Source organism: Urocampus carinirostris, chromosome 17 (assembly GCF_059441175.1).
Source record: "Urocampus carinirostris isolate Australia breed hairy pipefish chromosome 17, RoL_Ucar_1.0, whole genome shotgun sequence".
Lineage (NCBI taxonomy): Eukaryota > Metazoa > Chordata > Actinopteri > Syngnathiformes > Syngnathidae > Urocampus > Urocampus carinirostris.
Genome location: NC_142365.1, coordinates 32,019,020 through 32,033,421, shown reverse-complemented (window position 1 = coordinate 32,033,421; position 14,402 = coordinate 32,019,020). Strand labels below are relative to the sequence as shown.

At 39.4% G+C, this 14,402-nt stretch overlaps 1 protein-coding gene across 3 annotated transcripts in view; it reads left to right on the top strand.

Annotated features, from left to right (window-relative positions):
* jade2 (jade family PHD finger 2) overlaps positions 1–14,402 on the top strand; it is a 182,423-nt gene that overhangs the window by 90,369 nt on the left and 77,652 nt on the right. For all 3 annotated transcript variants that reach the window (XM_088320904.1, XM_088320901.1, XM_088320905.1), the window contains one exon: positions 10,309–10,454. In XM_088320904.1, the coding sequence (XP_088177030.1) occupies positions 10,309–10,454 (146 nt within the window). The remainder of the gene's footprint in view (positions 1–10,308; positions 10,455–14,402) is intronic.

Below are 14,402 nucleotides of genomic sequence, written 5' to 3'. Positions count from 1 at the left end.
TTTCATGAGTACATATGGCTCGGAGATGAAATAGAACTTGTCCAATTATTTATTATATTTGAAATAGCAACACTGATTGACACACATGCAAAGCTGGGACTTGACTATTCTACATTTGGTTCGGTTCAGTATATATAGGACTTTTAACTACATTTTACTGCCAAGGTTCACCCCCAACCGACCCCATTGTAAATATATTGCTAAATAATAATGTGTGAGGGCTGACTATTTACCCTGGCATTCTTTAAACAGTTTAACAAATTTACACTCCGGGAAAGGTTTATATATATATATATATGTGTGTGTGTGTGTGTGGTGTGTGTGTGTGTGTGTGTGTGTGTGTGTGTGTATGTGTGTGTGTGTGTGTGTGTGTATGTGTGTGTGTGTGTGTGTGTCTGTCTGTGTGTGTGTGTGTGTGTGTGTGTATATATGTGTGTGTATGTATGTATTTATATGTATATGTATGTATATATGTATGTATGTATTTATATGTATATGTATGTATGTATGTATGTATGTATGTATTTATATGTATGTATATGTATATATATGTATGTATTTATATGTATGTATATGTATATATATGTATGTATTTATATGTATATGTATGTATATATGTATGTATGTATTTATACAACAACAAGCCCTGGATCACGAGAGACATCAAGTGCCTTCTGAACCAAAAGAAGAGGGCCTTTAAAAATGGTGATCATCAGGAGCTAAAACGAGTACAGAAGGAGCTCAAAGTCCAGCTCCGGAAAGGGAAGGAGCAGTACAGGAGGAAGTTGGAGAAAAAGCTGCTGAACAACAACATGAAGGAGGTGTGGGAAGGGATGAAAACAATTACTGGCTGCAGCACCAAGCAGGGAGTGGCTGTGGATATAGATGTGGGGCGAGTCAACCAGTTGAACAACTTTTTCAACAGGTTTGACCACTCCGCCTCATCCTCACCCCTGAGTTGTGCAGCTGTCCTTCCCCCTCCCCCTCTGGACACTAGCATGGAAGACATCCCCCCACTAAAAATAACTTCAGCCCAGGTGTGTGGGGAGCTGAGAAGGCTACGAACCAGCAAGGCAGCTGGTCCGGATGGAATATCCCCCCGACTGCTGAAAGCCTGTGCGTCTGAGCTTGGAGACCCTCTACAGCGCATCTTCAACCTGAGCCTTGAACAGGGGAGGGTCCCTCAGCTGTGGAAAACATCCTGCATCATCCCAGTCCCAAAGAAATCAAGACCAGAGGAACTCAACGACTTCAGGCCAGTCGCCCTGACATCACATGTGATGAAGACCATGGAGCGGCTGCTGCTGCACCACCTGAGGCTACAGGTCAGTCACGCCATCGACCCACTGCAATTTGCTTACCAGGAGAAGGTGGGAGTGGAGGATGCTATATTATACATGTTACACCGATCCCTCTCTCACCTGGATAGGGCGAAGGGGGCTGTGAGGATTACATTTTTGGACTTCTCTAGTGCCTTCAATACCATACAGCCTCTGCTACTGAGTAGGAAATTGACAGAGATGGGAGTTAGCTCACACCTTGTAGAATGGATTACTGACTACCTGACAGGCAGACCGCAGTATGTGAAACAGGGGGGCTGTACATCGGACACCGTGGTTAGCAGCACAGGATCTCCGCAGGGGACCGTTCTCTCTCCGTTCCTATTCATTCTATATACATCGGACTTTAAGTACAACTCTGAGTCCTGCCATGTGCAAAAGTTTGCCGATGACACTGCGATCGTGGGTTGTATCAGAAACGGGCAGGAGGAGGAGTACAGGAAATTGATTCAGGACTTTGTCCGATGGAGCGACGCAAACCACCTGCACCTAAACACCACCAAGACCAGAGAGATGGTGGTGGACTTCAGGAGAACCAGAACTCACCCGGTTCCTGTAACCATCAAGGGAGAATGTGTAGAATTTGTCCAGACCTACAAATACCTGGGTGTGCAGCTGGACAACAAACTGGACTGGACTGCCAACACAGAAGCTCTATGTAGGAAAGGGCAAAGCCGACTTTACTTCCTCAGAAGGCTGGCCTCCTTCAACATCTGCAAAAAGCTCCTGAAAATATTCTATGAGACAGTAGTGGCAAGCGCCCTCTTCTATGCGGCAGCGTGTTGGGGAGGCAGCGTCAAGAAGAAGGATGCCTCTCGTCTCAATAAACTGGCTAGGAAAGCGAGCTCTGTTGTGGGCAAAGAGCTGGACAGCCTAACAACAGCAGCTGAGAGACAGGCACTGAAAAAGCTGAGGTCAATCATGGACAATCCATCGCATCCGCTTCACAGCATTATCTCCGGACAGAAGAGCAGTTTCAGTGACAGACTGCTGTCACTGTCTTGTACTACGGACAGACTGAAGAGATCTTTTCTTCCTCATGCCATGAGGCTCTTTAACTCCACCCGGCAGAGTAAAGGCCCACATTAAACCACACCACCTACATTGGATCTTACTGCATTATGTGTTCTGTGTAGCACTATTTAGTTAATCTATATAACATGCTAAGGTGGGCATTTGCACGTCACACTGGGTATTTGAATATTGTTTTCTTTTGGCTTTATTATTGTATTGTTCTCAGCTCAGGGATGCTGCTGGAAATGTGAATTTCCCTTAGGGGATGAATAAAGTATCTATCTATCTATCTATCTATCTATCTATCTATCTATCTATCTATCTATCTATCTATCTATATGTATATGTATGTATATATGTATGTATGTATTTATATGTATGTATATATATGTATGTATATATGTATATATATGTATGTATATATGTATGTATATGTATGCACTATTGTTACATCACTATTAGTATGTCTTAGGCCAGTTATTCAAGGCTCTATGTTTGTTTTAGCTTCTTCATCCTGATAATCTTTTATTTTTTTTTTCTCTTCAAAGTCTTTATATTACATGTTTGCATGTCTATCCTTGTTGCGTACAATGTTTCACTGTGTTGATATCAATGACAATAAAGATCATTATCATCATTACTCGCACAGGCTGCAGCTCCTCTTGAGAAGCGGTGTTGATAAGTCGCAGTAATATCCATGACAACAGCCTCACTGTAATGGCATCCCAAGCACACAAAATGGCGTTATATTACGAGAAAGAATTTATGAAAACTGGATATGGCATTGTACTTTTTTTGATAATTAAAATGTAACACTGTACTTGATTTCTGAATACAAGACAGGGTTCGTACGGGTGCTTGAAACCCTTTAAAATGCTTGTATTTTAATGTTGAGTTTTCAAGGTAAGGACATGTGTGAGTTTTGTGTGAAGTGCTTAAGAAATGCTTCATATTGTTGCCATTTCCATGTTTCTTGGCAGTTTGACTTTATAGAACAAGCAATAAATCAAGAAGAAAAAATACACGCCTGCTTTGGTGGCTTTTCATTATGGCAATGTCATTTAAAGTGTCACCACCCCCTGCTGGTCGCACCCAAAAGGAAAGCACTATTTAGAAAAACGGCTCTTTTGGCTCGGCTCCCCAACGGTTTCAGATTATTATTTTTTATTGATATATTATCAATAATAATAAAACATCATGCACTAAATTATTTTGTAATGAAACACGTGTTATGTGGCTAAGCTGCTCGTCCATTGTTGAAGCAGAATGGCAGAATTAATGTCAGTTTATAGCAGCCCATTGGCCCAAAAAGATCGGAAGAAGTTAAAGAAACACAAAGTATATGCTAGCAGCAAGATAGCGACTTTATTTTGGTTATCCAGGCCAACAACAAAAAAAGTTTTTTTGATTGACGCTATAAGGCACTGGAAAATTGAAAAATTGGCCTTGATAGTGCTTGAATTTGGCCTTAAAAAAGATGTACGAAGCCAGCTTACTATATTTATACTTTTACAGAAAGCATGCTAATGTGGGAGTAGAGGATGGCAAGGTATTTTGGCACAGGCAGTGAGAGTGTGTTGGTGTGAAAGGTTGGTTACAAAGAGGGGATTATGGAAAAGAAAGGGGAATTGCAGTTTTCTCAGACAGCCTGTAGCAGAGTGGTATTCCAAGAATCACATTAATACACACGCACAAACATACAGTATTTAGATGTTAATCAAATATTTTCCAGTGCAAACGCAACATTTTTCGGTGTCATCTGCAATTTAATTGTTGGCTTTGATTCTTTTGAATGACACCGTGGGAAAGGATTACTAAGAATTAAGAGCTTATAGGTTGAATATTGCGGGGTTATCGAGTGGCGGGAGTTTTTGTGTTGCTCACGTTGTTGCGACTACGAGATCGATTCAGATTCCTACTATAGCAGAATTCTGGACTGAGATTTTTTATCTTGAACAGTAGAAAAGTTTTCAGCTAAATATCTCGGACGATTGGCGTAATTTTTGTACATAAAACCTGACCTGATTTGCTTCTGCAAGAATGTGATGACTCAGAGCTCAGTGATAATGTATCAATCGCATGCTTTTCCCCTGAAGTTACATCTGTGTCAGGCAATGGTATCTTGAACTGCTTGTTTCTTCCATTCCAGAACTTCTTTTTTCTTCACAGTGTGATTTGCTGGCACACTAAGTAGTCATTTTCTTCACTGTGTGTCTGCTCAGCGCTTTTAATGAAGCCATATATTAATAAGAGCACATTTATGAGCGTTTTGTGGCTTTTGTTTTTGCTTAAAGTATAACATTTCCTTATTTCTCAACACTGATTTTTTTGTTCACATCTATCATTCTTGACTCCCTAATAGTATTCCCACATTGCTGCATTTTTTTCCCACTGCTACACACTCTCCTTTTTTTTTAAGTCCGAGACTTCATCACTCTTCTATATTCTATATTAGAGTCAAGTCAAGTCATTTTTATTTGTATAGCCCTTAATCAAGCTGGAAAACCTTATCCTAAATCAACACTGGTTAAATGACAAAAAATGAGGACAAAGAAATGACCATCATGAACAGAACAAATAGATAGATAGATAGATAGATAGATAGATAGATAGATAGATAGATAGATACTTTATTCATCCCCTAAGGGAAATTCACATTTCCAGCAGCATCCCTGAGCTGAGAACAGTACAATAATAAAGCCAAAAGAATACAATATACAAATACCCAGTGTGACGTGCAAATGCCCACTGTAGCGTGTTATATAGAGATATATAGTAAGATTCTGTAATATCCAATGTAGGTGGTGTGGTTTAATGTGGGCCTTTACTCTGCCGGGTGGAGTTAAAGAGCCTCATGGCATGAGGAAGAAAAGATCTCTTTAATAAACGTTATGATTACAATAAATCTTTAAAAAAGGCCAATTCATTATCGGTGAGGCACTGGTTTGTTTTGAACATACAATGTTGGGAATAACACGTTACAAAGGAACACGTTTCTGGAACACAATTACGTTTCTCTGTAATAAGTACTGTAACGCATTATTAATAACCTTTTGTAACTGTTGTCACAACATGGTGCTTCACTACGCTACGTAATAAAAGCAGATCATAAATAACAAGGTCTTCTGATTGCCAATTGTCCTTCCTTTGCTTACAATGTAACATAAAACCCCCAATGTGCCAGCAAAGCTTAAGATGGGTGGGTATGTTTATATTTACCTAGTAAGTATAACTGAATATGAAGATGTTGGATTCAAAGTCATGAAAATATTCTCCCTGCTTGACTTATACAGAAACAACAAAAACATTGGGCCGATGTGAGCATAGAGGTATTTTTTTTATTTGTATTTATTTTTTTCCGTAAAAATATTTTTGCAACACAGTAATCCCTCAGTTATCGCGGTTAATGGGGACCAAAACCACCCACGAAAAAGTGAAAATCCGCGAAGTAGCGACGCCCCTTATTTTATTTTATTATTATTATTTTTTAGACCCGCAAAGCTCTGAACCTGCGAACGTGGAACCGTGAAGTAGCGACGCCCCTTCAAAAATACTCAAAAAAAAATTAAATAAATATATTTATATATATATATATATATATATATATATATATATATATATATATATATATATATATATATATATATTATTTTTTTTTTTTTTTAATTATTTTATTTTATTATTATTATTTTTTAGACCCGCGAAGCTCTGAACCCGCGAACATGGAACCGCGAAGTAGCGAGGTCCCACTGTATACCATGCTTGGAGAAAAAAAAGAAAACGTTACAGACGCTCCCCTTCTTACAAACGAGATTGATCGTAAGTTGACGATTGTTTGTAAGTTTAATTTGTTCTAAAGTTGCTTCAGTGCTATATTTTGTATGTAATGTATGTTTAAGGCTTATATAAGTATGTTTAAGATTTAAATAAGTGTGTTTCAGGTTTATATAGGTATGTTTAAGGCTTGCATAAGTAACCTGTATTGTTTTGTACTAAAAAATTAACATTTAATAAAATGATATGCTCCATAAAGATACATTAGGTGAAGTTTAACTTACTTGTGGAAGGTGGGCTTCAAGAGTTAGGCTAATTCCTCCCCCGTGGTAGAAAGTGGCCGAAAAAAAGCGATCCAACTATTTTCTCTACCGCATCAAGCTTTCTTATTCCACTTTCATTTCAAATGAAACCGCTCGCCCCTTCTTTACACTTTACACCAAGCATATTGAATGGAAGGACGAGATATTTAACTATAAAAATGTCAGTTACAGTACAGTGTGTTTACACACGAACTGGGGGCTGTGACAGGAAGAGGAAGCCGGTGGATGCTGGGTGACCTCTTACAGCGCCACACGCCCGTAGTGGCGGAAAGAAGCACTACAGTACTCACAAAAAAAAGGTTTCGTATCTACCGTTTTTCATACTTAGAATGTTCGTAAGTAGGGGAGCGTCTGTACTTCTAAATTACATTTCAAACAAAGTAACTACAGTTACAGTAACACTGGTTACATACCAATGCAGTAACACCGCTCGCTAGTTGTTCATGGCAACTGGCACCTTGTACAGTAGAAATAAACATAAAGGGCAGTTCCTTTTCAGAATAACCCAGCCAACCTGGATGGATGAAAAAAAAATTAAACTTCTGGACATGCACATCTTTGACAACCTTTCCTGGTCTGCCAACACTAGTGGTTTGTTTTTGAAGTCTATGTATCGAAAAATGGGTATTAATAGCCTATTTATTAACTTTTATTTAAGCTTAATATAATAGCCCTATTTTTAATTGCAGTGTTTTAACAGTGTACTTACAACTTAGGCTAGTCTTCAAGGACCACCTCGTATTTATTTTGCCTGTTTATCCTGACATTTCCGTATTTATCCTGGAATATGATTTCTTATTTTTCTTCTAACAATTTTGTCTATGATGGTATCAATGACAATAAAGACAATTCAAATTCAAAATGTGACAACTACAAATTATTTAGCAAAGCTCCTATTCATGCTCATCTGACCACTGTGTTACTGATGACCTATTTACATATTTCACATTACGCAATCAAAGTGTCATCTTGCTGTAGTTAAATCAATAGCGCCTCAATCCAGTTATTCTTTACTGGTTCCATCTTGTGCAAAAGAAATAAACAGTTTTTTTTTCCAATGATTATGTAATGTTTTGTGTAAGTGTGTGTATGTGCATGTACAAGTGTGGCCCCGGTGATGATTATGTAGTAGGTGAGTCATGGAAGCAATGAAAGTGACAGAGTGAATTGGAAACCTCACATTTCTGCTGTACATGATGCTCTTAAATGTCTTATAAAACAACACAAAAGCAAGCAAACATCACACACTTTTCAATAACACTCTAATGAAATAAGACACTCAAGCCGCTTTGCACCTTATGTAACAGACCATTCTCTCATCTCGAAATGTGTATGCACCCTATGTGTGCTATGTCTGTCTGTGTGTAGACTTAGTGAGGTATTTATTTGCACCATTGTTTAACTATGACGCCATACGGAAATATATTGGACCAGTCAGTTAATTTTGGTTTATATAATAAGCACTTAAAGAGAACTAAAAAAACAAAAAGGTGTCCTGAAAATATATAAATAAATGCCAAAAAGCACAATGAGAGAACAACGCTTTGATCTCGGATGATAAATCAGACTTTGAAGGACACAAAAAAATATTTATTTAATGTCATTTAATGTCTGATTCACCATCAGATACAACAAAGAGTTGTTCCCCTCGTCGTGCTTTTTGGCGTTAAATTTTTTCTTTAAGGAGTGTTTTCTCAGATTTCTGACATTCTCTCAGGTATTGTGAGTAAAAATTGTGGAATAATGAGATCAAATCACATGTGTTCTCATACGTCCTATTTACCACTAGTGACTTAGTGGCTAGGATTTGCCGCGCTCACCACTGCGACATGGGTTCGATTCCTGTTACATACAATGTTTTGCGATTTTGGTCAGCAATATTTTTTGACTGATCAATCATTACTCAAATACAGTAATATATTCATATATAGCGCACACCCAAAATATGAATTTTTGTTTAGGTTAAAAAACGTTTTACGTGAATTATTACGTTAATGTTCATGTAATAGGAATGTTTATATGAAGGAAATTTGTCTTTTGTGCCTGTTGAAAATTAAAGATTACTGACAGAGCCATGAGAGAATATTGTTTTATTTATTTGTTTGTTTTGGAATATATTAGTTTCAGTGGGTTTAATTAGGTTCATTAGACTACGTTTTAAACATTTTATACATTCGCTCTTATGGCTTATTTTTTTATTTTGAGTTTGATTTCGACCCCCCCTGACCAGATTAACGACAGACCGTTCTTATTTCTAAGCTATCTTTATATTTAAGTTTGGTTCAAGTTTTGGTCCACAAAATAATAGTTTTTCCTCAAATTATATAAATCACTGCTTTTCAAAAAAAATAAGCTTTTTAGTAGGTTCAGTAGACTATATTGAGTGTCATTAAAAAAAAAAAAACTACATTCAATCAATTTTTTGGGGGCCCTTCCAAGCGTTTGACTTGACACCCCTGTTTTAGAGGAAGCCTCTGGAAAAACAATGATTTTAGCAAAATTTATATGCCGTATTTCCACAAATACAGGGCGCACCATGTTAAAAGGTGCAGTCTTTGTAGCTCGTTCTATTTCTGTGTTCAACTCTACACAGGGTACACAATGGGGCACGGCCGCCTTAGAACAACACTAACAAGCATACAAGTGTGTGTATTTAAAAATACAGCGGGAGCAAAATAGAGTTTTGTTGTGTTTTTTTTAAGTATTGATTACAAAGTAAAACTCACGGGTAAAAACTTGTCGAAGTTGGTTTTTCAGCTTCCTTCACTTGCGAACCATCGATTCATCAATCTTCAATTCACTCGCGTCTGCTTGGTCTGCCTAGAAATCACACCATGGCAGACGAAAACACGAAAAGCATTCAATGGAGGGAAAGTGAGGCTTTGGATTTAGTTCGTATTTGTTGGGACAACTCTGTTGAGCTTAGATACACTTCAGCGTTAGCATCCATAAGTACTTCCGAGAATAATGCATTGTGTGTGACATCACGTGTCTTCTTCTGTGCAAGTGGGACACTTGTCACGTTCACAAGGAGACGCATTGAAGTCCCCTTTAGTTTGAAATGTGAACAATATCACTTAAAAAATTCACCCAAAAATCAGAACTGAGCGTTGAGCTCTGTGTGTGAACGGCAGCCTCATCATATCCTTAGCTACGTCCGCTGCTTTACATCACAGACAAGGTGCACCGCATGATAGGGCGCGCCGCACAATTTGAAAAAAATCTAAGACTTCTATCTGCACCTTATGGTCGCAATAATACGATAATTTGATTATATTCTGGAAAAAGCACAGACTTAATCAAAGAACTCACAAATGTTCTTTAAAAATATCTAACTAACTTTAACACTTTAAAAACGATGTTACTCATTAGAGACCAGCTTCGGAAAAATCATTTAAAGGGCAACAACTATTGAGAATAATTTGCGTTCACACGAAGCAAAGAAATGGATGATTTTGCCATATATGTGTCTGTCACATGACTTTAATGTCAGTTCGCCGGGCTACTCTCTCCCACCGGGTCATGCAGAGTTCCCGACCCCATTTTTCTTCTTTGTTGACTGTGAAGACGTTTCAGTCTGGAAACCCTGAAGAGCAGACGGTGCCTGGAGGAACTGCCTAACCCCCCTTTTGGGATCACTCATTTTGACCCGCTTCTCAACGTTATGGTCACTACTACTAATCTTTTTCATAATATTAATAATATAGTGTGAAAATTAATAAATTATGAAAAGAAAATACAAAACGCTTAATTGGTTCACAGTCACTATTTTAGTGATTTTGCCTTTTCCAAAAGATAAAGAGTTTTTGCCCTCCAGATTTAGAACAGGGGATTGAATCTGGTCCTTATTTTCCAAGGTTACTGCCAGACTCAACAAGAGGCCTATCCACAGATTGCGATGGGGACCCTCTACCGCTTCCCAGCCAGTGGTACAGCTCCTATGACTTGGATGACATGGACGTTGCCTGGCTAGAACTTGTCAACCAAGAGTTTGCACAGATGGGTGAGTCTTTATGTTATTATAACAAACTGTAAAGTTAATTGAAAAATTCAAGTCAAGTCAAGTCATTTTTATTTGTATAGCCCTTAATCACAATAAGTCTCTAAGGGCTTCACAGATTAGTATACTATGTTACACAGACTATTTTTCAGTCGACAAGAAGAGTAGGTTATTATTCATAAGCAATGGAGTAGAAGTGAGTTTTAAGTTTAGATTTAAACATTTCCACTGAGGTTGCAGATCGGATCTCAGGGGGAAGAGCATTCCACAGCACCGGTGCCCGAATGGAGAACGCTCTCGAACCAGCAGAACACTTCTTTGCTCTCGGGATCACCAGAAGACCGGCACTCTCAGATCGTAGGCTTCGGACCGGGACATAGGGGCAGATCAGATCTGAAAGATAAGAGGGAGCAAGTCCATGTATGATTTTGTACAATACTAAGAGAACCTTGAAGTCACATCTTTGGCTAACTGGGAGCCAGTGCAAGTTAGCCAAAATCGGTGTTATGTGATCGTACTTTTTTGTCCTAGTTAAAAGCCTCGCTGCGGCATTTTGTACTAGCTGAAGAGACTTGATTCTGGACTTCGGGAGACCGGAGAGTAGTGCATTACAGTAATCGAGACGGGAGGTAACAAATGCATGAATTATAGTTTCCGCATCAGACTGAGACAGTATTGAACGGATTTTGGCAATGTTCCGAAGATGGAAGAAAGCGGTTCTAGTAATTTTCTTTACATGCATCTCAAAGGTTAGATCAGGGTCAAATATGACACCTAAATTTTTAACTAAGTCACTCTGTGTGATGTGACATTTGTCAATGTTCACAGCAGTTTTTGAGAATAAGTCACGGCATTTAGATGGACCAATGACTCACATTTCGGTCTTTTCAGAGTTAAGACGCAAGAAATTGAGTGACATCCACTCTTTTATCTCAGTGAGGCAGGCCTCCAAATTTCCACAGTTTAGTGTGGAAGATTCCTCCAACGGAAGATAGAGTTGAGTGTCGTCTGCGTAGCAGTGGAAGCTGATATTGTACTTGCGAATAATGTCACCTAATGGAAGCATGTAAATGTTGAAAAGAAGGGGGCCAAGCACTGAACCCTGCGGAACACCGCAGGTAACATTAAAGGGCTCAGATGCCATTTCACCATATTTAACACAGTGCGTCCTATCTGAGAGGTAGGATCTGAACCACGAGCGGACGGTTCCTGAGAGACCAATCCATTTTTCCAACCGTTCTAGTAGGATATTGTGGTGCACTGTGTCAAAAGCAGCACTAAGATCCAGCAGCAGCAAAAGTGATGAAGCGCCAGAATCCATTGACATTAGGAGATCATTTGTTACCTTGATCAGAACTGTCTCAGTAGAGTGGTTAGCCCTGAATCCTGATTGCATGGATTCAAAAAGGTTATTCTCGGATATGAAAGCATTCAGCTGCTGTGCCACTACTTTTTCGAGTACTTTAGAGAGGAAAGGTAGGTTTGACACAGGTCTGTAATTACTTAATATTTCTGGATCAAGGTTGGGTCGTTTCAGTGTGGGTTTAATAACGGCGGACTTAAAAGCTGCTGGAACTACACCTGAGGAGAGTGATATGTTTATAATATTTAGAACTGAAGGTCCAAGGACGCCAAAAAGACTTTTAATAAGTGAACCTGGGAGCGGGTCGAACTGGCAAGTTGTCGGTTTGGCCGCATTTACCACCTGTTTGAGATCATCAAGTGACAGTTCACTAAAACCGGCCATTTTCCCAAGGCAGCCACCCTGTCGTGCATCTGTAAATTTCAGTCCTTTAATATGTGTGGTATTAATAATTTCTTTAGCAATTTCTTCCTGTATGCATTGAATCTTCTTAGTAAAGAAGACTATTAAGTCCTGAGCAGAGTGTGTCGAACTATCTGCGATAGTCTGTTGCCTTGTAAGCGATGCTACAGTGTCAAAAAGGGCTTTGGGGTTGTTCTTTTGAGACGCAATCACCTTCGAAAGGTAGGCCGATTTTGCAGAGGCAAGGGCCACTTTATACTTTAACAAGCTGTCACACCAGGTTTGATGGAAAACCTCAAGCTTGGTAGCGCGCCATTTTCTTTCCAATTTCCTGCATTCTTGTTTAAGGGTTCTAGTTTCATCAGTAAACCAAGGCGTGCGTCTTTTAGGACGTGATTTTAGTTTTATGGGCGCTATTGAATCCAGCACACTAGTCAGGGTGGTATTGAACTCATTCATGAGTGAGTCGATCGAGCCAATGTATGTAGGAAAGGACGCAACTGCTCCAGGAAGGAGTTCAAAGAGCTCAGAAACTGTGCCAGTACTTATGTTGCGTCCGCTAAATACTTCAGCTTTTTTAACACTACTCTTAGCTAGCACCTCAAATGTAACTAAATAATGATCCGAGATAACGGTAGTACACGGTAACACCATAATGTTTGAGGTTAAAACTCCTCGAGTCAGAATCAAGTCTAGCGTGTTCCCATTTTTATGGGTTGGCAAATCAACCAGTTGATTAAAGCCAAATGCATCAATTAGAGACCTAAACGCAATAGTAAGTGAATTGAGTGGGGAGTTCATATGAATGTTAAAGTCTCCCATAATTATAATTTTGTCTGCATAGGTTACTAGTTCAGACAAAAGTTCAGCAAAGTCGTCTAAGAAAGTTGTGTATGGCCCAGGTGCGCGATAGATAGTTATTACATAAATTGACAATAGAGAGGACCGCATCACAAGAGCCTCGGACGCCTTGTAATTATTAGAGGTACGTGGATTAAATTTGAGCGATTTTTCAGAAATTAGCGCAACACCACCACCCCTTTTCAACGTGCGTGCTATATGGCTGCTCTCGTAGTCTGGGGGAGAAGCATAATTTAGCGCTAAGTACTCATCCGGGCGTAACCAAGTTTCACACAGACCCATACAGTTAAGTTTATAATCACGAATAATGTTATCAACAAGTAAAGCTTTTGGAGCAAGCGATCTAATATTTAACAGACCAAATTTCAGCTTTGCTGAATCATTTGACTTAGCTGAACTCTTTGTAGTCTTTGTCGAAATCTTCAAAAGCTGCCGCTCTTGTGGCTTTTCGTGTGGGTTGTCCGGCGAGGGATGAATGGTGGAATTAGTTACATCCTCGCGTCCTTCCTCGCGTCCATCTTGCTGCTTAGACTTCGCACGCTTCACACATCTACCTGCACGGCAACCACGCTTCTGTTTTCTGTCCTTACGGCGGCGTTGACGTCGTTTATTAAGCGGAATAGCCGTCCACAAGGATGCCGGGTCTCTTTGAAGTTCGCTCGGTATATCATAGGCGGTATAAAAAGTGCCCGAAAAGTCGAAATTTAGACGCCCACACAACCGAATAAGTTCGTCCCTACTGTAAGTATTTTTGGCCACACATGTGTCCAAAAGTGAAAGCAAAAAAGACAAGAGAACGGCAATAGATAGAAGATTAGCTGGAGAACGAGCCGCAAGCATGTATCCATGCGCCGCCATGTTGTCCGTCAAGTCTATAAGAGTTATAAATATTTATGTTGGCAGCTAAAGTAATCTCTGGCTATATCATGGTCTACCATTATGATCGCCTTTTTTACAATTTCTAAATCAGTGGTTCTCAAAGTATGGGGCATGAGGCTAGGCCAAGAGGGTGGTGGTGCGGGTGTGTTTGACATCGGGGAACTTTTTATTTGTTCCCTACCCCAGCCTGCTTGCTATGTTAAAGATTTTGGCTGTGGACAGCAAGAAAGCAAATAAATTAAGCTGTCACTTCACACTCCACGCTTGAGATTTTTTCAGTGAAACGTGCCGAAAGGCGAAGATTTGCCACGAACAGAGATGACTTGTTCCCACGAACTTTAAGTAATATAAATAACAGCTTTATTTTTTTCAGTAACGGGGTAATTTAACTTACTACTTTTTCCGCCGTTACAACATCGTTATTGTTACTGACGGTTAAAAGCTGT